Below are 27,092 nucleotides of genomic sequence, written 5' to 3'. Positions count from 1 at the left end.
ACACAAAACCAATATCTGGGTTTCATTAAGAGGCCAACTGTCTCTAGTCCACTATTCTGCTGATGAATACTCATTTCAGCAACCCCTTCATGAAAGGATAACTAAGGGTTCAGATAGCACTAGAGAGTACTGCCCTGTATCACTGCCTGTCCTGCATCTGCTGGCCTTAGGAGGACGATACTATACTGCCAAGAGATGAGTCCTACTTTGCTGTACATGGCCTTCAGGTCAGAGACGGAAGAGGGAGCGAGAGAACTCACTCATTCCTTTTTTTCTGGTTCATGTACAGTCAATAAACATAGCAGACCAGACCCAGCTGCTAATGCATTGTTCCCTATGGGAAAGCCACCCCTTAAGCCGACCGGAATTGTGACAATTATTTTCAATGGCAAACGGCCTGAGTGGGAGATCTTTATTCATCCATCATCTTTCCTTGAGGTCTCTAGGGCCACGCTCAGGAGGGTGGAATGATCTGAACATGGTAGACATGTCTTGTATAGAACTGGCATCATTCCCCATTTTACATGACAGAGAACCATGTCTGTTCTACATAATATACAGTATTTCTATCCAGTATTTCCATCTGAGCATTCTGTAAAGTCAAACTCAACCCAGGTGGACTCTATGTAACTAGTTTATATTCTGAACATAAATATGTTGGGTATTAATTATACTCTACCACAACAGATAGGCATAATCCTCCCTTATTACAGCAAGTTGGTGGCATAATAAAAACACATTTTCCACTTTCTCTGGTGGAATCATATACATATACGGGTTGGAAGCAGCAGTTAGAAGTCTTTCTCCATAACAAAGGTCCCTGAAATGCTGAAGGTCAAAGGTGAACACTGTGCTTCACTATGTAGTGATCTGTGACTGTTACTGCACATCCTGACAACAATGCAGTGGATTGTGAATGTTAGCGTTGGTCATATCAATTGTGAAATACAGTTGACTCCTGACAAAATGTTAATTGTTTTCAACTCCATGCCGTTTTTTATTTAAACAGGGAGTCACATTGAGATGAAAATATATTTTACAAGAGAGCCTTGTACACATTACAATAAAAACAGAATATTACAACAACATACACGTATAAAACAATAGCATTCAGCACAATAAATAAAAACATTGAATAAAAGCAATCACATTCAATTACATAGAGATCCTCAATCGATGCAATTGTGCAATTACAGTAAATGAATGTAGGACAAAAAACAACACACTTTTGTGCTGAAATTAACAAAGATGTGCCGTTAATAATGCACAACAATGATTGGTCATACATCTACTATATTTGATCTGATTGGTCATACATCTACTATATTTGATCTGATAGGTCATACATCTACTATATTTGATCTGATAGGTCATACATCTACTATATTTGATCTGATTGGTCATACATCTACTATATTTGATCTGATTGGTCATACATCTACTATATTTGATCTGATAGGTCATACATCTACTATATTTGATCTGATTGGTCATACATCTACTATATTTGATCTGATTGGTCATACATCTACTATATTTGATCTGATTGGTCATACATCTACTATATTTGATCTGATTGGTCATACATCTACTATATTTGATCTGATTGGTCATACATCTACTATATTTTATCTGCATGCCTCATATTGAGGAAAATATTTCACTGCTATTGAATACACTTCGAGTTTGCAACAAGAGGGTAAAATATCCAGCTATGATTCTATGACGAGATGCTCACTTATGTGTTGTTGATGTCGTGGATACACCTTAGCTTCATGTCATTTTGGTCTTCAGAGAAGGAATGGGACATCTAGTTGATGTTGACCACTGAAGTTATGTTGACAAACCAGAGTTCATTTCAGTAGACTTTACACAATGGACACTGTCCATCACAGTTCTAAGTGTTAGAAGCATTGCACTTCAGCCTACATACCTGCTTGTGGGTAGTTTGAACTCAACTGTTTTCATTATGTGGTCCTATGGATTCATGGGACAACCATTAACATGTTTATTTTCTATTTTTTATACATGTGAATTTCATGTTACTATTTTAGCATTGTTCACACATTTGCTAAAAGAAACAGTCACACAACCATTCAAAACAAACAAAAAGTTAAGGCAACTTTATTAGGCGTAACTAGTCATTCTTCATACAAAAAGACAATATTAAGACTGGTTAGAAAAAAATACATCAAATGTGAAAATCCTATATAAAGGGGCCATTTCACTGGTAAAACTATCATTAAAATGAATAAGAGAAGTACAAAGTAGTTGGTTATCAAATACCACATTTTGGGCACAATACATTTAATATTACACAGGCTTCCTGCATAAGACAAGATTTAATATAAAAATATATACAGTATTCAACAAACAAAAACAGATCATGACTGCATAACTTGACAACACATTCCTTAATATTTCCAGTCAACATAATGGTTGAACACAAAGCATTCCAACAAACAACTGTACACTTACAGTAAGCAAAATATCCATACAATTTGCCTTGTGAAATGGTTTTTACAGGCAGAATTTAATTCATTCTTAAGACACTAAACTGAATTTTGTACACACACACACACACACACACACACACACAGTCTTCCTCTGACAATACGCTCTAAAACATACTCATTCATTGGTATGTTGGTCCAAAATGTTCAGGAGATATTCCATAAGACTCCTTTTCTGGCAGGATTTGTCTAAGTGGCGACCCTACTTTTTCACAGTGACGTTGTACGCAACAGGTCCTCTAAATGTGAACCCCAAGTAGAATGTGATGTTTTCATTGCCATAGGGCACAGAGGCTGCTTTCAGATGAGGAATAGTGAACTTCTTCTCTTTTGGGCCCTCAAGGTACACTATCCCATCTTCTGTCCACCCAGACACAGTCCTGAGCAGTTTTGCCATCTCTGGCATTTTCCACACCTCCCCACTGAACCACTTCATTCTCTTTTCTGAGATGGAGAGGACCTTTGTAATCATTTCAACCTTGCTTTTGTGAACAATCTTGTCCCACCCACTTCCATTACTAAGGAAAAAGTGTGTGTAAATCCTTTTCTTCCTTTGTGGTATATCCTTCATTTTGGTCCAGTAGCTCCTTTTGAGGTACTCAACAGCTGATAGAACAATGTTGTATTTGGTCTCTTTTTCAGGGTCTGTGTCATGATCTTCTGGCCAGAAGAGCAAGATAAGCAGGAACAGAGCACTGGACAGGCACTTCCGTTTCTCTTTTGGGAACTGCTGACTGAGTTTCTGAAGGTCTTTCAGAGCAGCCAACTTTGGAGATTGGGTTGTAAGGCAACTCAGAGCAATATGAGCTGCTATGTAATTGACAAGATCCATTTGATCCAGCCTGGCCATCAGAGGGTTGCTGGGGTAGAGCGATATGATATTCTCTAGGACTTTGACTTGGTCTCTTTCTTTCTGGTCAGTCAGAAGGGAGAAGATTGAAGTTATATTCCCCCCACCAAGCCGGTAAATGATCATGCGTTTCATGAATGGAGTTAAACTGCCAGGGTTCAACTGGCACAGCTTTGGGGCAATGCTGATAGAGGCATCACTGAAATATTTACCATACTCAGAGGATTTTCTTACCAACCATGTCATTGGATGGCTTATTTTCATCTCAGAGCTTTCAATTGTCTCCTCCTCATCTGCACTGATGTCTGTCTGGAAGTAACTCAGGTCCTCCGAGATCCACTCCAGGGCTTCATGCAGTGTCATTTGAAGGCCTTTCAAATTGATGTGAAAATTCTCCCAGGGCTTCTTCACTTCCTCAGGAATGTAATCAGTGAGAAGGTACTTCATACATTCTGAATGGCCATACGTTTTGCTTGAGAAAACACGCAATGAGAATACGAGCTTCAACAGACTGCAGCCAACTTCAACTGCAGCAAAAAAGCCACTGTTGTTCATGTTTTCAAGGTCTGAGATAGCAGATTTCTCACATTCTCTGAAACACTCCATTGCTTTCAGCGCAGTTTCAACAGCGTCTGCTGTATTTTCTGCTGTTTTTGGTACTTTCTCAATTGCTTTACACTTGGCGTTGAACCATCTTCTGTATACCTGGCCTTTCGTGTCAAGAATGTAAGAGTTGTTAGGCATTTGTTTCGCTGCTATCTCCGCCCAATCTTTTGCCTCTTCAAACTTCTCATGGGAGTAATTCAGGCGAGCAAGTTGCTGAGCAAAGAATGCATCTTTGTTGAAGCGTTTGTATGCCTCTTTGAGGAGCTCGATTGCCTTGTCAGGGGTTTCCTTTTCACTCACATGTTCAATGAGAGGAGAGAAAAAGCTGTTTGATTCATCACCTTTACTTACTCTGCAGCGTCTCATGAACAGGGCTCGCAGGAACTTCCCATAATCTTCTTTTCCAAATCTGTGCTCAAAAAGCCCATCCTCGTGGAGAAGATCCATGGCCAACCCACTTTGCTGCTTTTGGTCACCAAGGAGCTGCTGAAGGATTTCCTTTGCAACAAGTGGATGAATGATTCGAACTGATTCAATGTGCGTCTTGTCATCTCTCAGATGTATAAAGACAAGTTTGGCCTGCTCACTCAGTGATCTCTCAAAAGCATGCTGACGGAATCGATCTATATGAATGGTGAATACTAGCAGAGCTTCGCAATGGGACTGGGAAATGAATGAGTTCTGAACATAAGTGTTGAGCAATGCCACATACCGAATGAGCCGAGTGACAACCGCTTCATGATCAATGTCTTGGAGCAAATGTTTCACAAATTGCGCAACATACTCAACAATCTTCTGGTGTTCAAATTCTTCACTCATCAAGACGAATGTCAAAATGAATTCTGGCTGGTACTGTTCTTCAAGCTTCTGTCGTTTCCCAGCAAACTGTCTCTTCTCTTCTTTTGATAGTTTGTGAGTGACAGCTACATTCTGCAATGGTGCGTCTTTGCACATCTTCTCTGGGTTATGTGATCGTCTGCAGCTCAACATAATGAAGCAAGGTGTTCCTTGTTTGATTTTCTTAGTGTTGACGGCAAACTCTAATTCATTCCTCAGCTCATCAAGGTATTCTTTGTCACAGTCCTCAATCAGCAGGAGCACTGGGAGACATTTCTCAGGATCTTTTTCCTCATACTCTCTGAGCTGGACAGCATGTTCAGATACAGTGGCTGCCGAGTATGACGGCTTCACAACAGCACATCTTAGGTCTGTCCTCTTGTTCCATAACACTTGCCTTCCCACTGTGCTTCCACCGCTTCCTGGGTGATGGTAGATGTTGATACTGTTCACAGGTCTGTCTACACCCCATTTCATCGTGTCAGTGAGAAGTTCGGAGACCTCCCTGTATGCATCTCTTTGAATTACTTCTCCAACAAACCTCTTCTCTGCAAGCCAGAAATTCAACCAGGTCACTCTTCCCCCGTGGTAAAACTGTCTTTCAATGTTTTCTTTTTCTGCTTTGATGTAATCATCGCTTGTTTCATCACAATGATTGACACTCAGGATTTCCAAGGAATACATCCTTTCCTCGTCACGAGTTTCAAGAAGGCACTGTCCTTTCAGGTAGATAGGCAAGTGTTTGGTGTCTCGAGATGTTACAGGTTGGATTCGCTGCAGTGTCGCATCAACATGGCTCATTTTCATCCCGACAACACTGGAACGGTTCACAGTTTCTGTTCCACATGAACCCTCTGCAAAACTTTGCCATTTCTGATAGTTATCCTCAGATTCTGAGATGCAAATGATGTCTTCATGGCCTTCCATATCTGTGAAGAACTCATAGAAGGTGTGCAAAAGTGGTTTCTCAACAGGGGATGTGAGAAGGAAGACCACCAGGAATGCTCCTTTTGGCAAGACCTGTTTGCAGATCAATGACACAGATTCCCTCAGGAGTGTAATTTTTGTTTTGATCCATGTCATCTCATCACAGGGGTTTTCATTCCCTTTGTAATCGCTTCGTCCGTTGCAAAATATCCAGCTGGTTTGCTCAAACAAATGCAAATGGCTCACAAATTCGCCAATGCTCATACCACTTGTTATTTTGTAGTTCTGCATGAAATGCATATTTGCAGCATGGTGCTGAATATATTTACTGCACAGTCCTGACAGCTTAGAATCTGTGTCAAAGTCGAACACACAAAAAATATTCATGTTGAGCAAGAAGTCAATACTGCTCAAATCATCTGGTTTGAACTTGTTAGTGACAAGAATGTACCATTTCTCCTTTTCAATGAATTTCTTGCCACTGGTTATCAGCATGGTGAGTTTCCTTCCGAGGTCTTGGCAGATGTCCGGGGTGTTAACATATCGACAATGCTCAGCCTCTTCTCTTTGGGCATCTCTATCTCTGACTCGCTGGTAGAAGTCATTTTGATCACTCACTGGCTCGGTTTTTGATCCTACCCTTCGATAGATTGTTTCCTTTTCATGCTCAATCTTGTTAGAGGACTCTTTGAAGTTTGGCAAGCGAACAGAGTACACTCGGTTCTTAACAATGCTTATGGAGGGAATAATATCAACCTCCACCACGTATCTTTTTTCTGTGCTATTTATGTCCATAACCTCTATAAACCGAGGTGGACGTATGCACTGTCGCACATGCTCGCTGTCAGAGCGAGAGAAACTCCTTTCAATGTGATCCAATGCATCAACATATATATCTTTCTCAGAAACCAGAACACCAATTATCTCACCATGCACATAGCCTGCATCATCCCTACTGTCCATCACACCAAAGTGTATTGTGCCATTTGATCTGATATTCATGCAGCCACTACCGAATTTGAGAACCTCTTTGGCAAATTTTGCCTGTAGTCTTGTGCGGTCCAATTTGGCAGCATTGTCAAGTGACTTGTACTCATGACAGGGAGATATCAGATCAAATACACCAGATTCAGGTTGCAGAACACTATGTTTGACATATGTGAAATCAATGCCTTCTTTGCCAAATGGCCGTGGCTTGCAGTCTCTCTTCGTGGTTAACACATTGTCCTCAACAGATTGTCCTTGATGAGTTTGTTTCTCTTCCTCTGAAAGACCTTGATCGGTCTCTGGAATCTGGGGAGCTGATCCCGGCTTCTTCTTTTTACTTTCCTGTTCACTATTGTTGCTACTTTGAGGCTTTTCCTTGCCCCGAGTTGTCTGTTTGGTGTCTATAAGCTCATTTCTCTTTCTGATGATCAACAGAGCTGGTCCTGATTTCATTCCAATCTCTTTTCTCAGATAGTCCTCAGTCAGTACAAGGAGAATTCTCCCATCTACCTCTTCCTCATAAAGCTTCTTGATGTATTGCTCCTTCACTCCAATAGTTCTTAACCAAGAGCTCACGTTGGAGTCAGTCCATTTTTCAACAGGAAGTTCATCAGGTTCCTCTGCTGTAGAATATAATAGAAAAATCAAATAACTGATTAATTACCTATATGAAGTATTAGTAGAATATAAAAACATCATTACACCAATATCTCTTTCTTACCCATTATTGCACTTCAGTCTACGAGCTCACTGCTGTGTAGGGTCTTGCATAATCAGTCTGAGGAAAATAGTAACTTTTAATCAATCAACTACATCATCTAAAATAGCACTGCTTGTTTTTCTACTGTGTGTTGCTCAGTGAAACATATTTGAAATGAACAAACTACAAAAGAAGTACATCCTTTAGTAGGCTATGAATATATTTTTAAAAATGTCTTCTTTCTTGGTAGCCCAGTAAAGCAAAATGACCTTAAATGATGTTGAAAAAACATCTGACATTGGAACCATGTTAATTTTCAGTTGTAAGTGAAAGTTTAAAATACATATTTTAGGGATGTTGAAAAGACGACTCCTCTGGGTGTTGAAATGGTGTCTGACATTAAAGCCATGTTCATTTTCAGTTCTAAGTGAAAGATAAAAATCTGTATTTTTTGCTGTGGTTTCATAAGGTCAAATTGTAACCGTAACCAATTTCACTGACATCTCATGTCAATGATGAAAGTATTATGTCTCAATCCCAAAAATATTTGGTTCTGATTGATTTATTATTGCTCTCATCTGTCACTTGCACTTATATTAGCCATTTCAAAAGCTGAAGAACTGGCAGTGATCATGTTCAAAAGACACAACCAACCGAACACTAACTACAACAATATTCTCTATCGACATAACGTTTTAAAATATAAACACTGGGTATTATTCTAATGAGGTCCACCCCAAACAAGGCCAAATTGAGTTGGTCCGTTGGCGTTAATCGCATCTCCATTTTCTTCACTGCACGGATCCTTTTAAACACACGCATTTCCTCACGGAAGCTGTTAAGCACAGAACACAGCTACAGTCAATGCTTGCTGACGTCGCTGATGACTCTAGCCAAAATCATGTAAAAGTTATGCCCAATATCACAGGAGCTATGTTTTATTCTTTCTGCCACTGCTTTCAAAAAAATGGACTAAACTTTTAGGGACAAATTTGAGCAAATTCTAATTTTTTCAATAATCGTGATTAATCGCAATTAACTAACGCAATTAACCATTTTAATCGTTTGACAACCCTAAAGAATAGACATTTTCAATGTCCGTAAATGACATCTTTTAAACTTTAACTTAGAACTGAAGATGAACGTGACTGCAATGTCAGACAGAGAATACTTTTCAACATATTCTCTCTCATTGGGGTCTGTCTAAAAATGATAGTAAGACAAAAACAGTATGCCATAGCTCTATGTCTATGTTGGTGTGAATGGTGCAGATCTCTTGTAAAGAGTGCCCAAGACACCAAAACACCGGTGGAATGAGCACACTCAGAATCTCCGGGGGCTGTAAAACCCTTGCTAATATAAGTATATAATAGCCTCCTCCACAATCCAATGGGATAGCTGTTGATGAGAGAGGGGCCCACGTTTGCAAAGGGGCGCCCAGGAAACGAAGAGTAGGTCACCCTTTTGCCATGCTCTAGTTTGTCCAAGTAGAAGCGCAACACGTGTACTGGACATAAACGACGGAGACGCCCTTCTTCTGTAGAGTAGAAGGGTGACCGGTGGAAATCAATTAGCTCCAAGGCGATACAATTGTAATTGCAGCTGACCTTAGGCATAAAGGTGGGATTGAGTAACAACGTTACTTGGGGGAACCCCGGGGAAACTGTAGGCATGAATGGTGGACTAAAGTGCATGCAGCTCACTCACTCGCTTTGCAGAGGTAAGGGCAATTTTTTAATTTATTTTACCTTTATTTAACCAGGTAGGCAAGTTGAGAACAAGTTCTCATTTACAATTGCGACCTGGCAATCAGCAAACCGGTCTTAAAAGGAGAGATATTTAAAACTCCACACATTCCAGCTGCTCAAAGGTTGCTGAGAAAATAATTGCATCAAGCACAATAGGCAGGTCCAAAGACGTGGCTAAAGGGAAAGGGGGATACCTAGTCAGTTGTACAACTGGATGCATTCCACTGAAATGTGTCTTCTGCATTTAACCCCTCTGAATCAGAGAGATGTCTTGCTCAGGGGCAGAACGGCAGATTCTTAAATTGTCCGCTCGGGGATTCGATCCAGCAACCTTTCGGTTACTAAGCACTAGGCTACCTGCCGGCTTGGGGATTAGACGTAAGCGACATGCTTCCTTCATGAAACACAACTGCGGGTGTTACTCTACTCTAGTTGTCAAAGCCTAGATGACAGACCGAGAAAAATGCTAAATGGATCTAAACAGTGAACTGTTTTGGTCACACCACTTCTCGCAAACCAACCACTTTACAGTGAGAGTGTAGAAGGGGCTCCTGCACTCTGGGTAGTCTAGAAAACAGAGGCAAATCGCATTCAGATTCTCCTCCTCACAAGCCATGCACAGCGCGCCATAGTTTCCTAGAGGGCGGAAAATAGGGTAGAGACAGCGGTGATATGCTACATGAAGATGAAATTGACAACCATTTCAAAATAGAAACACATGCATTGGCTAAATAGATACATTGCTGCATTGCAAACATAAAACATCTAGACAAAGATAAATTAATTCACACAAGGAACCCACAGACCTGTCAGTGGCAGTGTCCCAGACAACAATATCTAACCTGTTCCGAATAAATAACTGGCGGGTTGCAGTAGGACGATATTTGCAAATTGGTGTGAACGGTGTCATTAAACAAGACGTGCTCATATTATTTATTTTATGTACTTGGTGAGAGGGCCTTTATCCGTGTTAGCTAGCTAGGGTTCACCTATTTGGCTAATAGCTTCGCTAGCTAGTACCACCTTAGCCGAAGACAACTGCGTGAATATTGTTGTTTCTCCGGTCTTGAGTCTCATATCACCATAGCATCGTGAGGTGTACTAAACGAGAGAAGCAAGCTGGCCAGTAGCTAGTTGGCTTTTCAGCATTGTTGTGAATTAGCCTTCACAGATGTGATAGCAACACTACTTGAGCAGGTAGGGAACTCCAAGTTATCTAGCCAGGTGTATGCCACTATGTGCAGGTAGGACTGCTAGTGTGGCTAGCTTGCTAGTTAGAAGCCTCACAGCTAATGCTAGTTAGGGCTAGCACAGTGTGAATGCCACGGCCATGAAGGTAGTAATGCATTATATAGCTAGCAACTGCCTTATGGCTAAGGTAACCAGCATATTGCTGGTCGGAGTGTGGGTTATTCACAAACGAGTAAACGTAGGTTTTAACCAAACGAGAGAATGGCTCAGTAGGAAGCTAGAAATGTAGTCCTGCTGAGGAGAGCTTTAATGGATGCAGTCACATCCACAAGGAAGAGAAGCAAGAATGACCAGGGCTGTGTTCAGTACGTTTTTACGATCTAGAATGTTCAATTGAACGGAAACGGCGCTTTACTGAATGACCAGTTAAAAATGGGGAGCGGTTGGGTTGTGGAACAATTTCAGCATTACCACTGCCCATAAAATAAACGTCCCTTTTTCAGGACCCTGTCTTTCAAAGATAATTCATAAAAATCCAAATAACTTCACAGATCTTCATTATAAAGGGTTTAAACAACGTTTCCCATGCTTTTTCAATGAACCATAAACAATTAATGAACATGCACCTGTGGAACGGTCGTTAAGACACTGACAGCTTACAGACGGTAGGCAATTAAGGTCACAGTTATGAAAACAGGAGACAAGAGGCCTTTCTACTGACTCTGAAAAACACCAAAAGAAAGATGCCCAGGGTCCCTGCTCATCTGCGTGAACGTGCCTTAGGCATGTGTTGGAGCGAACCATTGAGGAAAGCTCAGCATTGCATGTAGATAGATTTGGCTGCTAGGCTGAAGTAGCGAGGACATGCACATTAGGAGAAGATGATATCCAGGCCATATGACACCCAGACCATACTCTATTTTTGAAAGAATACATTAACCAAGACCATACGTGCATTCATGACAGCTGAACGTGCTGTGGTCAGCAGGATACAGGAAGAAAGATGTAGGCAAGATAACTGATGACTAACACGTAAAACATAAGCATGCAGTACATACATTCTTTTTAGAACATGGAAAGAGTTCTGCCATCGTTGTAACCAAAAGCAGATACTAAGGGGGAGTAACTTTATTTACATATGTGATGTACACAAATACTATGTATGTATAAAAGCAGAGCCAGTGCTAAGAAGGGGCGGCTATTCCGCAGACCAGCACGGCTCTTAATAACTTGTATTAAAGTCTACATTGAATTCACAAAGTTCTTCTGAGAGTATTATATTTCTGAAACAATTCTCCACGACACATGCTGCAAGGAGGCATGAGGACTGCAGATGTGGCCAGGGCAATAAATTGCGATGTCCGTACTAGAGGTCGACCGACTATGATTTTTCAACGCTGATACCAATTATTGGAGGACCAAAAAAAGCCGATTGACTCATATTGTGGTACTCTTTGGAGGAGAAGCTCACCTCATTCACCACTTCACCTGTGTCTCCAACAGATGACGTGTGATTGGTTACTTTGAAAGATTGTGGACATGCCCATAGCTAGACATTGAAACGAATATTTGAAATATAACCTATTTCAAGACAACGAAGCTGCTAAAATGTTTAGTTGATTATAAAATCACAAGGGAATGCTGGCCAATGCACGGTTTCAAATGAAATGGCTCAAGCCTATTAACGTTGGCTACAGTTAGTATTTTTAAATGTTCAAGAAACTCTTAAGTAGCTACATACATCGTTTTAATAAAAATTTAATTTAACCTGTAGTCTCAAAAAAAAAAAAAATATTGGGTTTACCAATGAGCGGGCGAAGATGAACCAGACGTTGGCGGGGATGTTGTCCTCTCTGGAAAAAAAAATATACTCCAGTTTTAGATTGCAGAGATAAGACTTCAATATAGTGTTTTTCCCCTGCAGCAGATAAACTTTACACCAAACAGAAATAAAGGGCTAAGAATGTGTCTTTCCTTTGCTGGAGAGCACTCTCGACAAGCGTAGCCTATAATTGATATAGTTCTCACCTCTTTAAATTGTTCCATTGCCAACAGAAATATGTTTAGCTCTTAATTCGCCGCACGTCGTTCATGCTTTGGAATATTCGGTGTGATAGAAGACGAATCTTTTCAACTGGTAGATTTCTGCTGCTGTACTAGATAGGTGGTGTCGAATGCTAGAACGCTCAGTCACTCCCTAAAACCATGGACCCGAACTACGTCAGATCAGAGGAACGACGTCACGAGGTGGCTTGTTTTTATCCGTAAGTTTCGTTTAGGAGAAAAGGAGAGTTATGACACTGGCAACTTGGCATGGACCCCCTCAGGCTTGCAGTGGAAGTCCGTTACATAACAGGCAATAATGAATGTATTATGTTTGCTTAGTCCCAAGAATAACTGACAAAAATGTAAAGTTCAAAAGGCACAAATATAACGCTGATTTATTTGGCTTTTTCACTTAAAACAGCTGCATATTCGTTGGCAATGCAAGATGAGAAAATGTTGAAACAGTGTAGTATGGACAGTACATAACAGCTTACAAAATAAATAAAATATTAGACTATTACAGTTAAATGTAATACATTAAATACCTATTAATCTGTTATTCACTGACAATGGATATGATTGAATAAAACATGTTTCACTGGATCCTCGTTAAGGAATATGAGATGAGAGAAAATAAATATAATCCCTCCATCAAAGAATGGACAAAGAAACTCAAGCCCATAACCCGGAATGTAAAGGGAATACATTGTAATCATCCTATCATGACTTGTAGCCAAACAAGTTTTAGTTATGCCTAGTGTGTCAAGAGATCAAGCAAACAAAACTGGCTGACACCCTGCAATAAAAAACAACAATATTTATTTGTGCCCGATGTACAGCACAACGCTAACAGAGATAAGATAAAAGTAGAAAAGAAACACATGCTTCTACCAGTGTTCAATTCAAACACCCTTTGGAATATCTCTCCTTGACTGCACAGGAAGACAGGCACTGAAATAGTACTGAGTCAAGAGACAAGCAGCATCTGCAGCAGCAAGCAAAACTATTCCAGACACATCTACCTTCACAGAGCTCACATACACAACACAGTGTTATTTAAAAAGGCACAATGGCCACATATGATTATCATTGATTAAGTCATTATCTAGTCACATATACAAAAATATACACCTCTTTACAGTGAAAAGGCTCACTGAGGGAACGTTGTACAGTAAAACTACCATTGTTGACTTAAGTCTTCCAACATAAACAGAAGACTTCCTCCCTTGTATTGCCAAGTATTTTGTACCCAACAATACTTGACATAAGGCGGGACTCCATTGCAAATAAAACAGGTTCTCTCTGCCCACACTAGTTCATTTCCACCCTGGCTTCTTGATGCATCGGGGGACCTTGGGACGGTTCCATCCTGAGCCATTTTGTCTCAGTAGAGTAGGAAAGGCCCTTGGTTTGGGCTGCTGCTGCCCCGTCGGCAGGTCCCAGGCAATGCAGGCCTGGTCCTCACCAGCACAGGAAAGAGCCACAGGGCCCCAGTATGTGTCCACTCGTAAGGCAATCAATCAATCAAATGTATTTATAAAACGCCCTTTTTACATCTGCAGGTGTCACAAAGTGCTATACAGAAACCCAGCCTAAACCCCCAAGGCAACGCTCCTCTGTGCCGTACCCATCACCTGGCTTTCAGGCAGGCTCCGTGTCCTGTGTGGCACTGGTGGTTCAGGTGGGACAGGATTTGTAAGGGGGATTTCTGAGGGTGTGGAGGGCTGGTTGGGCATCTGTCCATGGGGGCAGGTCTGGCAGTGTGGATGAGGGTGATGTAGGCAGTACTGGTTTGGCTGGTAAGGATGTGGATGATACTGGCAATATGGTTGTGTTGTTGTGATTGACAGTGACTATGGGTGTGGAGTCTGATACGGTCACTGACTGTATGGGTGCTGTGGATGGAATTGTGCCCGACATCATCACAGGCTGTGAGGGTATTGTGTTTGACAATGTGGGTTCCTCTGGCTGCGACGTGTGTGTCTGCAGCGGGGGGGTGGCCTCGTGGTGTGTGTAGGGAGTCCGTATCCAGTAGAGCTGCTCTAAGCTGGAGTAGTTGGGAAGGAAGTGCCTCCTGTGCACATGTGTGCATGGCCAGGTAGGTGTGGAGCGGGAGGTGAAGTAGGTGACAAAGTCATCAGCGATGGAGCCCAGAGTCTCCTGGACCTCAGCTGGTAACTCCCTGTAATGGTGCTTCTATAGGAGGGACAAAAGAAGAAGGATTCATATACACGGACATCTAAATCAGGTAAACACACATAGGAGGCTGTTGCATAGAAAAGGGTCTGCATACATTGTTACACCAAATCATAATTCACCAATTAAAAGTACAGCTTTCATGGTTGTTAACAAATTCAAGTTAAAAAACGTTAATAGATTGCTTTTTATAAATGTTGTGCTACATTTAACTGCCGAAACTGCTGTTGGTGAAGTCTCTTCCTTCGTAGGTGTTGTCAGAGGTCAGCATGTGGGAGAAGCCGAGATCAGGGATGATCGATGAGTTTCTCACTAGTAATTGGAAGTTGTAGGTGCGTTCAAGTGGATTTTTCCCAGTCGGTATATGGTAAATACCACCTTCCCACTTGGTTATGAATGCAGCATTAGTTCCACAAGCTCAAAATATCTGCAAACTAACACAGTAACAGATTAATGCTGATTTAATTTGGCATTTTCACTCCAACAATGGCAGACATGTTGGCAAAAGGAGACAAATGCAAAATTGAAAATGGAATATCATAAAACAAACTATTCTTGCATTCAGGATGGCATGTTAGAAATGAAATCTTAACACTAAAAGGCATCGTCAGGCGAGACTGCAAAAGATTCTGTTCACTTTAGCACAAAACCCTCTTCACTTCATTTTAAACAGCTTGCATTAGACAAAATACTGTACATTCTTGGGGTTTTTGATGTACAATGAACAGTACAAAATAAACCTGAAGTAAATGTATTCCACTTAAAAAATAAAATATGAACAAACTATAACAGTTAATTCATGTAATAAATGAAGACCTATTTAACTGCCAATCATTATACAGACAATATGATTGAATAAAACATATTGCATTGGATCATCATTCATCAAAGCTAGGATGAGAGAAAACACCATTGCTCAGACAGCAAAACCAGAATGTGAAGTGAATGTTTTCTGTAATCATCCTGTCATGACTTGTAGCTGAACCAATTTTAGTAAAGGCCTCGTGTGTCAGAGGTCAAGCAAACAAGACTTTGGGTGATGTCCTGCAATAAAAACACACATCAGATCACATATTGCCTTGTGCCTTATGTACAGCACAAAGCTATCAGAGATAAAAGTAGAAAAGATAAACACATTATGCTTTTACCAGTGTTTAGTTCAAACACCCTTTGGACTATCTGCCTTCGCCTGCACAGGAAGACAGGCACTGAAATAGTATTGATTCAAGAGAGAAAAGCAGCATCTGCAGCAGCAAGCAAAACTATTCCAGACACATCTACCCTCACAGAGCCCACATACATAACACAGTGTTATTTAAAAAGGCACAATGGCCACATCCCATGATTTCAACGATAGTCATTATCAAGTCATCACCTATACAATAATATACACCTCTTTACAGTGAATAGGCTCATTAAGAGAAAAAAGATTCCACAGTAAAACTACCATTGTCGACTCGTCTTTCAACAACATCAACAGAAGAATTCCTCCCTTGCTTTGCCAAGTATTGTGCCCAACAATACTTGAATACCTCACAATACTTGACATTAGGAGGGACTCCATTGCAAATAAAACAGATTCTCTCTGTACTACACATTACAGCCCCCACTAGTTCATTTCAGCACTGGCTTCTTGATGCTTCGAGGGACATTGGGACGATTCCATTCGGAGCCATTTTGTCTCAGTCGAGCAGGAAAGGCACTTGGTTTGGGCTGCTGCTCCCCCCTGTCGGCAGCTCCCAGGCACTGCAGGCCTGGTCCTCACCAGCACAGGACAGAGCAACAGAGCACCAGTATGTGTCCACTCGTAAGGCAATGCTCCTCTGTGCAGCACTCATCTACCACCCCTCATCGGCTCTCAGGCAGGCTCCGTGTCCGGTGTGGCTGGATGTGGCACTGGCAGTATGTGTGGCTCAGGTGGGACGGGATCTGTAAAGGGGGTTTCTGACTGTGTGGGGGGTTCTGAGGGCAACAATGTCTGTGGAGGCAGGTCTGGCAGTGTGGATGAGGGTGATGTAGGCAGTACTGGTTGGACTGGTAATGATGTGGATGATACTGGCTCTGCTGGTAATGTGGTTGGCACTGACTGTGGGGGGGTTGTTGTGATTGACAGTGACTGTATGGGTGTGGAGTCTGATACGGTCACTGACTGTATGGGTGCTGTGGATGGAATTGTGCTCGACCCCATCACAGGCTGTGAGGGTACTGTGTTTGACGGTGTGGGTTCCTCTGGCTGCGACGTGTGTGTCTGCAGCGGGGGCGTGGTCTCGGGGTGTGTGTAGGGAGTCCGTATCGAGGAGAGCTGCTCTGAGCTGGAGTAGTAGGGAAGGAATGACCTCTCGTGGGCACAGGTGCGCATGGCCAGGTAGGTGTGGTGCAGCAGGTGGGGGAAGCGGGAAGTGAAGTAGGAGACAAAGTCATCAGGGATGGAGCCCAGAGTTTCCTGGACCTCTGCTGGTAACTCCCTGTAATGGTGCTTCTAAAGGAGGGATAAAAGAAGAAGGATTCATATACACGGACATCTAAATCAGGTAAACACGCATCATTTAGCTGGAAAGACACCCATACCTTGTTTCTCATGGCACGGAGAAGATCTCTGACAGACCCTCCTTTATACGACCGGAATTTGCGTAGGTCTGCCAAGAGAAAATACATGCAATGAGTAATCCACACAGTACATTCTAATAATTTATCCTAAAATGTATAATTTATCCTAAAAGTCTCATAATACAGCAAGATTGAAATACCTCACAATGTCATGGTCTAAAATGAGATATCCTATAATATAGTCTACCTGTCAGGAAATCTTCAGCCGACTAGTTCTCCACAAGGCATGAAAACTAAAACATAACAACAAGCTAAATAGACAAATGACTGACATGCAAATTAAAAACGAATGAATGCAACAGTCACAGCAAACCTTCTCTTACCATTTCTTTCACATACAGTGGCATATTAAGATTAGGATTAGAACAACCCTATGAAACAACCCTATTCAGATGAACACTCAACAGGAAGCAAAGCAGCCTTTCAGGTTGAGAAGAGCTCAGCTAAATGCTGCAGTCTGGATTGACAGGAAATGCAAACCACATCCACAGTCACGGCATTTTATATCAATGACTACACTCACATCTCTTCTGCACTAATCAGGTTCAGTATAAAACTGTAGTAGGTCATCATTTCTTAATGAAATATATACCCTTTAATTTATTAAAAGGCACTAGCATAGTAGTAGGGTTAAAATTGAACTCGGACCAGTCTCTTTACCACTCATGACATGGACAAAGTCTTGTAAGACTGGTGTGTGGTTGTTGCTACAACTGATCTCAGGCCAGTCTCTTACCGGTCTGTAGAGGCACTGTGATGTGTTCCCTCCAGTCCAGCTTCACCACGGCCCGCCCCCCTCGCTCCAACTGCCTTACGATTGGTCCGTCCAGCGGCTCCTTCTCTATCCTGTCACTCAAGTCCTACAGGGGAAACAAGATTAAATATGGGTTTTTATTTAAAAAAAAGAAAATGTCGTTATTGGAAAATGTTCCGTTCACAGTTGCATCTCGTGCTGATTTATGTGGAACAGTTTAATTAGAAAAGTATTGGATTTGATTGTGACCTGGAAGAACTGCAGCTGTTTCTCCAGGCTCCAGAAGAAGGGGTGTTTGAGCACACTCTCAGCAGAAGGCCTCCTCTGGGGCTCCATGTTCAGCATCTGTTCTATCAGGTCTGTGGCCACGATGTCCTCTGGGAAAGACAAGACCAAGCACTCTGTCACTATGGGGCGATGTTGTGGCAGAATTGGGGTGAGCCATTGTCACTTCTCAAGAGTTATGTTATTGTTCTGTGTTGGACTGTGATGTTATGCATTTCATAACTCCTGTTATGTCTGCACCCTATAACAAGGCCATTGTGTTCTGGAACTGTTGCTTGTATAAAATAACTTGTAACAATATGATTGTATTATTACCTTCCACTATATAAGGGACATGTAGCCATTTACTCTTGGAGCTCCTTCCCTGACTGCGATCAGTGAGGGATCTACCTAGCAGCTTCTCGTCTGCATTAAAGATTCACTATTATAAATTAGTCTCTGCCTAATCTTTGGATCAAATTTTCCACAACAGCGGTCTCTGATGTGAAACAACTGATTGCAATTTTGTTTAATGCAAACCCAAACATTGACAATAACATCAGGACCCTGTCTGTCTATAATAACTCTAATACTGCCTTTACCAAAACTGTCCAATGTAAACTTATTGCTCTCTTTGTACTTTTAAAGGCTGAACTGATGCTTACCAACAAGAAACAACTGTTTCTTAGACAGTCAACATCCTGGTTTAAATCAAACCAATCCTACACCAACTTCCTCTCACCGCCTTCCTGTGTGTCTGAGAACAGGAAGTGATGTCCTCACCATGTTTGTGGGGCTGTAGCTGGTCCAGGCTGTAGGCTCCCAGCAGTATGTTGGCTTGCCTCTGCAGAGACTTGCCAAAGGGATGACATCCCCAGGACACCACATAGTAGAACACACAGCCTGCAGAGAAGATGTCCACCGTGCACGTCTACAGAGGAAGAGAGCGAGAGGTTAGGAGTTCAATAATGGCGTTCTGTTGATGGTTAGCAATCAATGTCTTTGATAAAGGCAAGATAAGTATGTAACAGTGAACTGCATTCACATCAATTTAAATTAGTATCAGACAGCGACAGTCACACAGGCTTTTGTTTCATGACAGCTGCTATCTGTAAAATCAGGACCAGTCATGTGTCCAGTAGAGAGAGGGACCACTCACAGGGTTGTCCTTGCAGTCCTCACTGAGGACCTCTGGGGCGATCCACCCCTCGGTGCCGGGCACCCCGGACCTCCTGCTGAAGCTGTGTCGGCCCACCGCCAGCTTCTTACACAGGCCAAAGTCAGAGATCATGGCCCGCGCCCGACCGTGGGCGTTGGGCATGGACACCAGGATGTTGTGGGGCTTCAGGTCTCTGTGCACTGGGGACGGGAAGAATGGAGAAGATCAGATCAGACTGGAAGAATAACCTGTAACCTAGGAGATCTTAGATGTTTACTGTACCTAGTCCAGCTGCAGTAGTCTTGTGAATCTTATTGAAAATATTACTGTATGGTAAGAACCTTTCTGTTCTTCATGAAAACCTATATTAAAACCTAGTGGAGGTGCACATCTTGTGATTATTACCTATATTGAGGGAGTGCAGGTGTGCCAGTCCTGACATGGTCTGCTGCAGCAGCATCACAGGCTCCAGTCCATGCCGATCAAAATCCTGTCTCTCCACATACTGAAAGAGGAAACAAAGAGTCCGTATGCAGTGAGTGATTAAAAGTAACAAGAAGCAAGTTTAAGAGGATGAATTAATTAATAAATGAATGAGAGCCTAAGCTGAAAGGTCAGGAAGAGAGAGGGTGTTGTAGGAGCTTAAGACAACTTTGGAGGGCCAGATACATTTGGCTCGTGGGCCGGGTGTTGCAGACCCCTTGGTTTGGTGGTCAGTGAGGCTGCAGTACCTCTTGCAGTGAGGCGGCACACAGCTCTATAGCGATGTACTGAAACTGGCGGTCCCTCTCTGTGCAGAAGTAACGGATGACGTTGGGGTGCTCGTCCGACTCGCGCAGCAGGTCCACCTCACGGTCAGCAAAGCTGAAGCATTCTGGGAGGATCCTCTTGACTGCCACGGCACGGTTGTCAAACTGACCCCTGGTGGACAGAGCAAGGGAAGGTTAGTAGAACATTCCTAAACAGACACTTTACAAAGAAAGGTTGACTTCTTGTCTGTATGTTTGTAAAACTGAACATTTGTCAAAGTAACTGAAAAACAAAAAGGTTGTGTCCCAATTCTCTTCCCACTTGCACAGAAATAATGGGGATGCGGCCAAAGACTCTCGAGAGTCTATATGACGAGTAGAGATGATTGAACAACTGAGTAGCCTCAAAAGGCACTTGACTTTCATTTCACTTTGTTACAAAATGTAGATACATTAGCCTGGGGTGAGACTTACTTATACACGATGGTTCCCTCTGCACCGTGTCCCAAAACATTTTTGGGACGGAACATTATCTTTCCAACTCTGACCATGTTGGAGTCCTCATCTGATGAACCATAAAAAAAGCACATCAGATATTGGAATCAGAAGAGTATCTTCTCTCCTTTTCAAAACAATTGCCAGGCATCAAGATGAACAGAGCAGTGCTAGACCTACTATAAGTGTGTGAGTGAGTATGTGTGAGTAATTGTGTGCGCATCAATGTGTGTTGTCTTTATCAATGTGTGTATCCACTTGTGTCCTCCATACCTCCATCCTCGTGCTCGTTGGCGGAGCTGCCCAGCTCGGGCACAGACAGGTTGGAGTGGTTAGATGCACGGGGGGTGATGTTGGGGGTGCCGTTGGGACTGCTGTGGTCTGAGTCAGCGTCCGGGGCCAGCAGGGGCAGGTCGGTCCCTGGGGGAGAGAACGGCTGTCTCCTCAGGAGATCCAGCCGCTCATCTAACTGCCTCTGGAACTGTTCATGCTGCAGCTGCTGCTGTTTGTGAACACTCTGGGAGAGGAGAGATGGAGAATAGAGGGTGTGTGTAAACCAGAAGTACATGTATAAGTGAGCTATAGTGTTCAAGTCAGGATTGTGTTATATCCATAACTCAGCATTTCAACTAAACTGTGGCCTTACTTCCTACATTTAACACAGAGCCTACCATCATACTGGAACTAAACTGTGGCTTCCTACATTTAACACAGAGGCTACCATCATACTGGAACTAAACTGTGGCTTTACTTCATACATTTTCATCACTCGTGTTCAGCTTGTTGACTGACAATCTGTACAGCCAGGTAGTAACAGCCATACACCAGATCACCACTAGGTGTCAGTGCTCCCTCACCTTGGGGTAGATGATGATGAAGGCTACCCAGCCAGCCAGGAGGAAGGTGCTGAAAATGATGCTGGCCATGTCTTTAAGCATAGAGTCCACAGGGGCCTCCACCCTCACCTGTGAGGTTCGCCCCGGCTGCTCCTGGATGGAGGTGACCACCGGGGGGCTGGGGCCCACAGTGGGGCCTTCTCCCATGTCACTCTCATTCACCTTCTAGGGGAGGACGAGGGAGAAGATATTTTTTATACCCCAACAAAATCAAATCAAAGAGGAGAGGTTAGTTGGCATGCTGAAGGACTGAAACACACACCTCCTCTAGGGTCTTCTCTGTGGTGGAGGGGATGACATTGCCCTGCTGGCGTGGGATACTGTCAGGGAACTTCTCCAGGATCTTGTTATGGGCATCAGGAGGCGTCTCATGATGACCTGGGAGAGAAACGCATCCAACCAGCATCAGCATCATTACTATGATGATATTACAGTGTGTGTAATAACATCTATAAACATCAATAACATATTCTTAAATCATTATCATGCTGACATCACTGAAAACCAACTTCCATCCCTATTCTACAGCCACAACTGCATTGAAGTGTATGGACTTGGACAATGCTTGTGTTCCACATTTGAGAACTAACTGAGCATCCAGCAGAGGGCACTATAATAACACAAGGTAGACACTGGGAAGGGGGGAAATGCACAAGAGGAGTGTTCTCTACCTATGAGGAGCAGGTGGTTCCTCATGAAGTTGATGCGGTTGCGTTCCCTCAGGGCAGAGTTGAATTTGACGCTGGTCCTGGGGGTGATCACACACTCCTCCTCCATTGTTACCTCCTGGCTGTTAGGACCCTCCAGCATGGGGAAGGTGCTGCCGCGGGGCTACAGGAGACACACAAACCACTAGATTATGGAACTTTTTTTAAACTAGGGGAGTCACCTAGTGATTGACATCCTTTTAGTAGTTCAATGTTAATACACACTACCTGGCCAAAAATATGTGGACACCTGCTCATCGAACATCTCATTCCAAAATCATGGGCATTAATATAGAGTTGGTCCCCTCTTTGCTGCTATAACGGCCTCCACTCTTCTAGGAAGGCTTTCCACTAGGTGTCGGAACATTGCTGCAGGGACTTGTTTCCATTCAGCCAAAAGAGCATTATGCACTGATGTTGGACGATTAGGCACTGATGGTGTTTGATGGGTTTGAGGTCAGGGCTTTGTGCAAATTCTTCCACACTGATCTCAACAAATCATTTCTGTATGGACCTCACTTTGTGCACAGGGTCATTGTCATGCAGAAACAGGAAAGGGCCTTCCCTCAAAATGTTGCCACAAAGTTGTAAGCACAGAATCGTCTAGAATGTCAATGTATGCTGTAGCGTTAAGATTTCCCTTCACTGGAACTAAGGGGCCTAGCTCGAACCTTGAAAAACAGCCCTAGACCATTATTCCTCCTTCACCAAATTTTACATTTGGTGTCCACATGTAGTTTAATGTTGTTAAATGTTGGCAGAAACTAATACATCCTTTACTACTTAGAAGGAAACTGAAATAAGTGGGATGTCACTATCAAACGGATTACATCAAATTAATCTCAACATCTTATTGTAAATAGATAGAAATAAGGGGTCTTGCTGATACTATCTCATGTTCCTCTGTGCTGCAGGGACCCAGGCCTGAGGGGATTGTGACCTGGGTTGTGGTCAGGTAAACAATCAAACCAACACTAGTGCAGGTCCCTGTGACTTTTAACTCACATCTTTGATCTTGGGCTAAGAGATCAGCTCCCAGAAGCGTCCAGTTGTTTGATGATGTTCTAGATTCTAGACTGAATGTCACATTTTGTTCTAACACAGAAGAGCCTAGTGCCACTCACCACGACCGTGACCCCATCATGCACCAGGGAGGGCGATGCGTACAGGCTGGTGGAGTACTTGCCTACGTAGAGTGTGGCCCTGTGAAGACAACAGAACAGGATAGTCTTACTGTTAGCTTTAAACAAGGAAGAGAAGCCTAATAGACTACCTCAACCAGGACATTTAGAATAGGGAGATTCTCTATTATACTGTAGACCGCTTTGACTTGAGTCAGAAAACTGCACTATTGGTTACAAACAGACAATTTCACACACACACTACAAGATCACCCACTGAAACTCTTATTTCTCCTTTCTTCTGAAAGCTGGTGTAAATAGAAGTACAGAACTGTATTGTGAAACCATGACTGAAAGAGTCCACCTGTGTTGGTTAGATATGCATCACTTTATGAACAAATGAAACACCTCTACAAGTCCTGACTACACCACCACTGGCTCATGCAATCATCAAACATAGATATAAAGAGATATTCAATACACCCCATCAATGATTCAGAGCCCTGGAATGCATATCAAAGCTCTAACACGAGATGGGGCCAACCCCTGTTCTCAGGATGGGGAGATCAACCGTAACACGTGCTGCTTGCAAAATCAACTTACTCAACCCATCATAAATTACTTGTGAGACTTCAAGAGTTCAGTTAAAGCATTTAAGGGGCCCCTGTTAACAAAATAAATGCCTTGAAGGAAAACAGAGATTCGGAGTAAATTATTTAATTAATCATAAGAGAGAAGGAAGTGGCTAAATAAGCGTGAAACTAATTCAACAGAAGTCAAAGGAGAATGGTCTTGGCAGAAATGCTGTGGCAAATGCTAAAGGGGAGAGGCTCTGCTTGGAGTCTTGCTGAGCATAGACTGGAGCTGGTAGAAACCAATCAACATTGTTTATAGAAAAGGGTGGGGCTTCTATTCCTAACCCATCAGGACAGAATCCTCAACCCAGATATGCAAATATATACAGTACCAGTCAAAAGTTTGGAAACACCTGCTCATTCAAGGGGTTTTCTTTATTTGTTGTTATTTTCTACATTGCAGAATATATGTGTATGCACATTCAATGCCCATGGCTATGGGAAGATTTGCATGAAAGTTCAAGCTAAAACAGTAGTCCGCTCTACACTTTAAAATACCCACCCCTGGGGGTATTTACTATAGATAAACAATGACATGAGGGTAAAATGGACACAAGTGACAATGAAAAAGTTTCATCCAATTGTCTGTGTTTTTCTATGAAAGCATAAGACGCCTACAAAGTCATCTAAGTCAGGGTTGTGCCTCCATAGCAGAGTAACTAAAGGGAAGCCACAGTCTACTTACATGAGCTTGTTTTTGGGCTTCTTCTCCTTGGGGAAGGGATACTTCCACTGTGTGATGCGGCCCACCTCGCCTGACATGAAGGTGAGGTAGCGCAGCGTTTCCACAGCGACGTTGGTGAGAGGCACCTTGCGCAGGCCCTCCCGCTGCCATATGTACATGGCCACCACGGGGGAGTTGTAATTCTGGATCCACTGGACGTCACCCGACTCACTGTCCACTGTCACCACCAGCCCGTCACCATTGGAGACAAAGTGGGCCATCTCTGTAAGGGGAGGGGGAGAGGGGGGGTTACATAAACTGGGTGTACGCATTGCATCATTGCAACTATGTGAAAGATGATGTGAGGTGGACAATACACATATATAGAAAGAGGTAGAGAGGGAAAGAGATGGAGATGTGAGGAGAGGGAGAGAAACGTGAGGAGAGAGAGGAGAATCATACACTGCTCAAAAAAATAAGGGAACACTTAAACAACACAATGTAACTCCAAGTCAATCACACTTCTGTGAAATCAAACTGCCCACTTAGGAAGCAACACTGATTGACAATACATTTCACATGCTGTTGTGCAAATGGAATAGACAACATGTGGAAATTATAGGCAATTAGCAAGACACCCCCAATAAAGGAGTGGTTCTGCAGGTCGTGACCACAGACCACTTCTCAGTTCCTATGCTTCCTGGATGATGTTTTGGTCACTTTTGAATGCTGGCAGTGCTTCCACTCTAGTGGTAGCATGAGATGGAGTCTACAACCCACACAAGTGGCTCAGGTAGTGCAGCTCATCCAGGATGGCACATCAATGCGAGAAGTGGCAAGAAGGTTTGCTGTGTCTGTCAGCGTAGTGTCCAGAGCATGGAGGCACTACCAGGAGACAGGCTAGTACATCAGGAGACGTGGAGGAGGGCGTAGGAGGGCAACAACCCAGCAGCAGGACCGCTACCTCCGCCTTTGTGCAAGGAGGAGCACTGCCAGAGCCCTGCAAAATGACCTCCAGCAGGCCACAAATGTGCATTTGTCTGCTCAAATGGTCCGAAACAGACTCCATGAGGGTGGTATGAGGGCCCGACATCCACAGGTGGGGGTTGTGCTTACAGCCCAACACCGTGCAGGACGTTTGGCATTTGCCAGAGAACACCAAGATTGGCAAATTCGCCACTGGCGCCCTATGCTCTTCACAGATGAAAGCAGGTTCACACTGAGCACGTGACAGACGTGACAGTGTCTGGAGACGCCATGGAGAACGTTCTGCTGCCTGCAACATCCTCCAGCATGACCGGTTTGGCGGTTGGTCAGTCATGGTGAGGGGTGGCATTTCTTTGGGGGGCCGCACAGCCCTCCATGTGCTCGCCAGAGGTAGCCTGACTGCCATTAGGTACCGAGATGAGATCCTCAGACCCCTTGTGAGACCATATGCTGGTGCGGTTGGCCCTGGGTTCCTCCTAATGGAAGACAATGCTAGACCTTATGTGGCTAGAGTGTGTCAGCAGTTCCTGCAAGAGGAAGGCATTGATGCCATGGACTAGCCCGTCCGTTCCCCAGACCTGAATCCAATTGAGCACATCTGGGACATCATGTCTCGCTCCATCCACCAACGCCACATTGCACCACAGACTGTCCAGGAGTTGGCGGATGCTTTAGTCCAGGTCTGGGAGGAGATCCCTCAGGAGACCATCCGCCACCTCATCAGGAGCATGCCCAGGCATTGTAGGGAGGTCATACAGGCACGTGGAGGCCACACACACTACTGAGCCTCATTTTGACTTGTTTTAAGGACATTACATCAAAGTTGGATCAGCCTGTAGTGTGGTTTTCCACTTTAATTTTGAGTGAGACTCCAAATCCAGACCTCCATGGGTTGATACATTTGATTTCCATTGATAATTTGTGTGATTTTGTTGTCAGCACATTCAATTATGTAAAGAAAAAAGTATTTCATAAGAATATTTCATTCATTCATTCAGATCTAGGATGTGTTATTTTAGTGTTCCCCCGATTTTTTTTGAGCAGTGTATTTAATATTAGTTTCCTTTGATATTGGATGATGTTCAATAGTAATATGTTGTGAGGATAATGACAGTAGAAAATCATCTCCCTGGATCTATGTCCTATGAGATATGCTTTCAACCAGAGAGCAGGACGATATCAGTAACACAATACTCGTTAGTATCATGCCAAGGAAACAAAAACACGAAGAGGATTTAACTTCTTTAGGAAAACAGCCCTGATGTCATTGTTGTCATCCAGATTCACACGTATTTATTTTCCAAGCTATAGCACACAATATGTTACATCCAGCAGGTTTTTACAGGACCAAAGAGTTACATCTGCTTCCTGTTTTCATTTTTGCCATGGAAAATATATTGTGATACTGGCATCATCACAGCCCTACCAGACAGCAGGTCTCAAACAACTCAGT

The 27,092-nt window shown here is 43.0% G+C and overlaps 2 protein-coding genes across 3 annotated transcripts in view; both read right to left on the bottom strand.

The window, feature by feature from the left end:
• Positions 1–1,016: 1,016 nt before the first annotated feature.
• Positions 1,017–12,559, bottom strand: LOC109881303 (sterile alpha motif domain-containing protein 9-like). 2 transcript variants are annotated; one of them, XM_020473463.2, is made up of 4 exons: positions 12,388–12,559; positions 12,164–12,212; positions 7,442–7,498; positions 1,017–7,343 (listed from the first exon to the last, which is right to left on the bottom strand). In XM_020473463.2, exons 3-4 carry the CDS (start codon positions 7,443–7,445, stop codon positions 2,716–2,718), a joined length of 4,632 nt encoding a protein of 1,543 aa, XP_020329052.2. In that variant the 5' UTR covers positions 7,446–7,498; positions 12,164–12,212; positions 12,388–12,559; the 3' UTR covers positions 1,017–2,715. The 2 variants fall into 2 exon arrangements, with proteins under 2 accessions (XP_020329052.2, XP_020329051.2); XM_020473462.2 differs by lacking the exon at positions 7,442–7,498.
• A 209-nt stretch (positions 12,560–12,768) lies between these two features.
• Positions 12,769–27,092, bottom strand: part of LOC116367844 (serine/threonine-protein kinase/endoribonuclease IRE1-like) — a 28,770-nt gene continuing 14,446 nt past the window's right edge. The window contains exons 8-23 of the mRNA XM_031819013.1: positions 24,674–24,935; positions 23,357–23,435; positions 22,197–22,356; positions 21,788–21,903; positions 21,487–21,690; positions 20,903–21,146; positions 20,609–20,699; positions 20,117–20,306; positions 19,791–19,890; positions 19,386–19,585; positions 19,010–19,157; positions 18,212–18,339; positions 17,945–18,068; positions 17,170–17,237; positions 14,808–17,080; positions 12,769–14,601 (exon numbers count right to left, since the gene is read on the bottom strand). Of these exons, the coding sequence (XP_031674873.1) occupies positions 16,460–17,080; positions 17,170–17,237; positions 17,945–18,068; positions 18,212–18,339; positions 19,010–19,157; positions 19,386–19,585; positions 19,791–19,890; positions 20,117–20,306; positions 20,609–20,699; positions 20,903–21,146; positions 21,487–21,690; positions 21,788–21,903; positions 22,197–22,356; positions 23,357–23,435; positions 24,674–24,935 (2,735 nt within the window). The 3' untranslated portion in view covers positions 12,769–14,601; positions 14,808–16,459. The remainder of the gene's footprint in view (positions 14,602–14,807; positions 17,081–17,169; positions 17,238–17,944; positions 18,069–18,211; positions 18,340–19,009; positions 19,158–19,385; positions 19,586–19,790; positions 19,891–20,116; positions 20,307–20,608; positions 20,700–20,902; positions 21,147–21,486; positions 21,691–21,787; positions 21,904–22,196; positions 22,357–23,356; positions 23,436–24,673; positions 24,936–27,092) is intronic.

Source organism: Oncorhynchus kisutch, unplaced genomic scaffold (assembly GCF_002021735.2).
Source record: "Oncorhynchus kisutch isolate 150728-3 unplaced genomic scaffold, Okis_V2 scaffold1778, whole genome shotgun sequence".
In the NCBI taxonomy this organism is placed as follows: Eukaryota; Metazoa; Chordata; class Actinopteri; order Salmoniformes; family Salmonidae; genus Oncorhynchus; species Oncorhynchus kisutch.
Note: the sequence above shows the minus strand (reverse complement) of the source record. Positions and strands in the feature narration are given on the sequence as shown.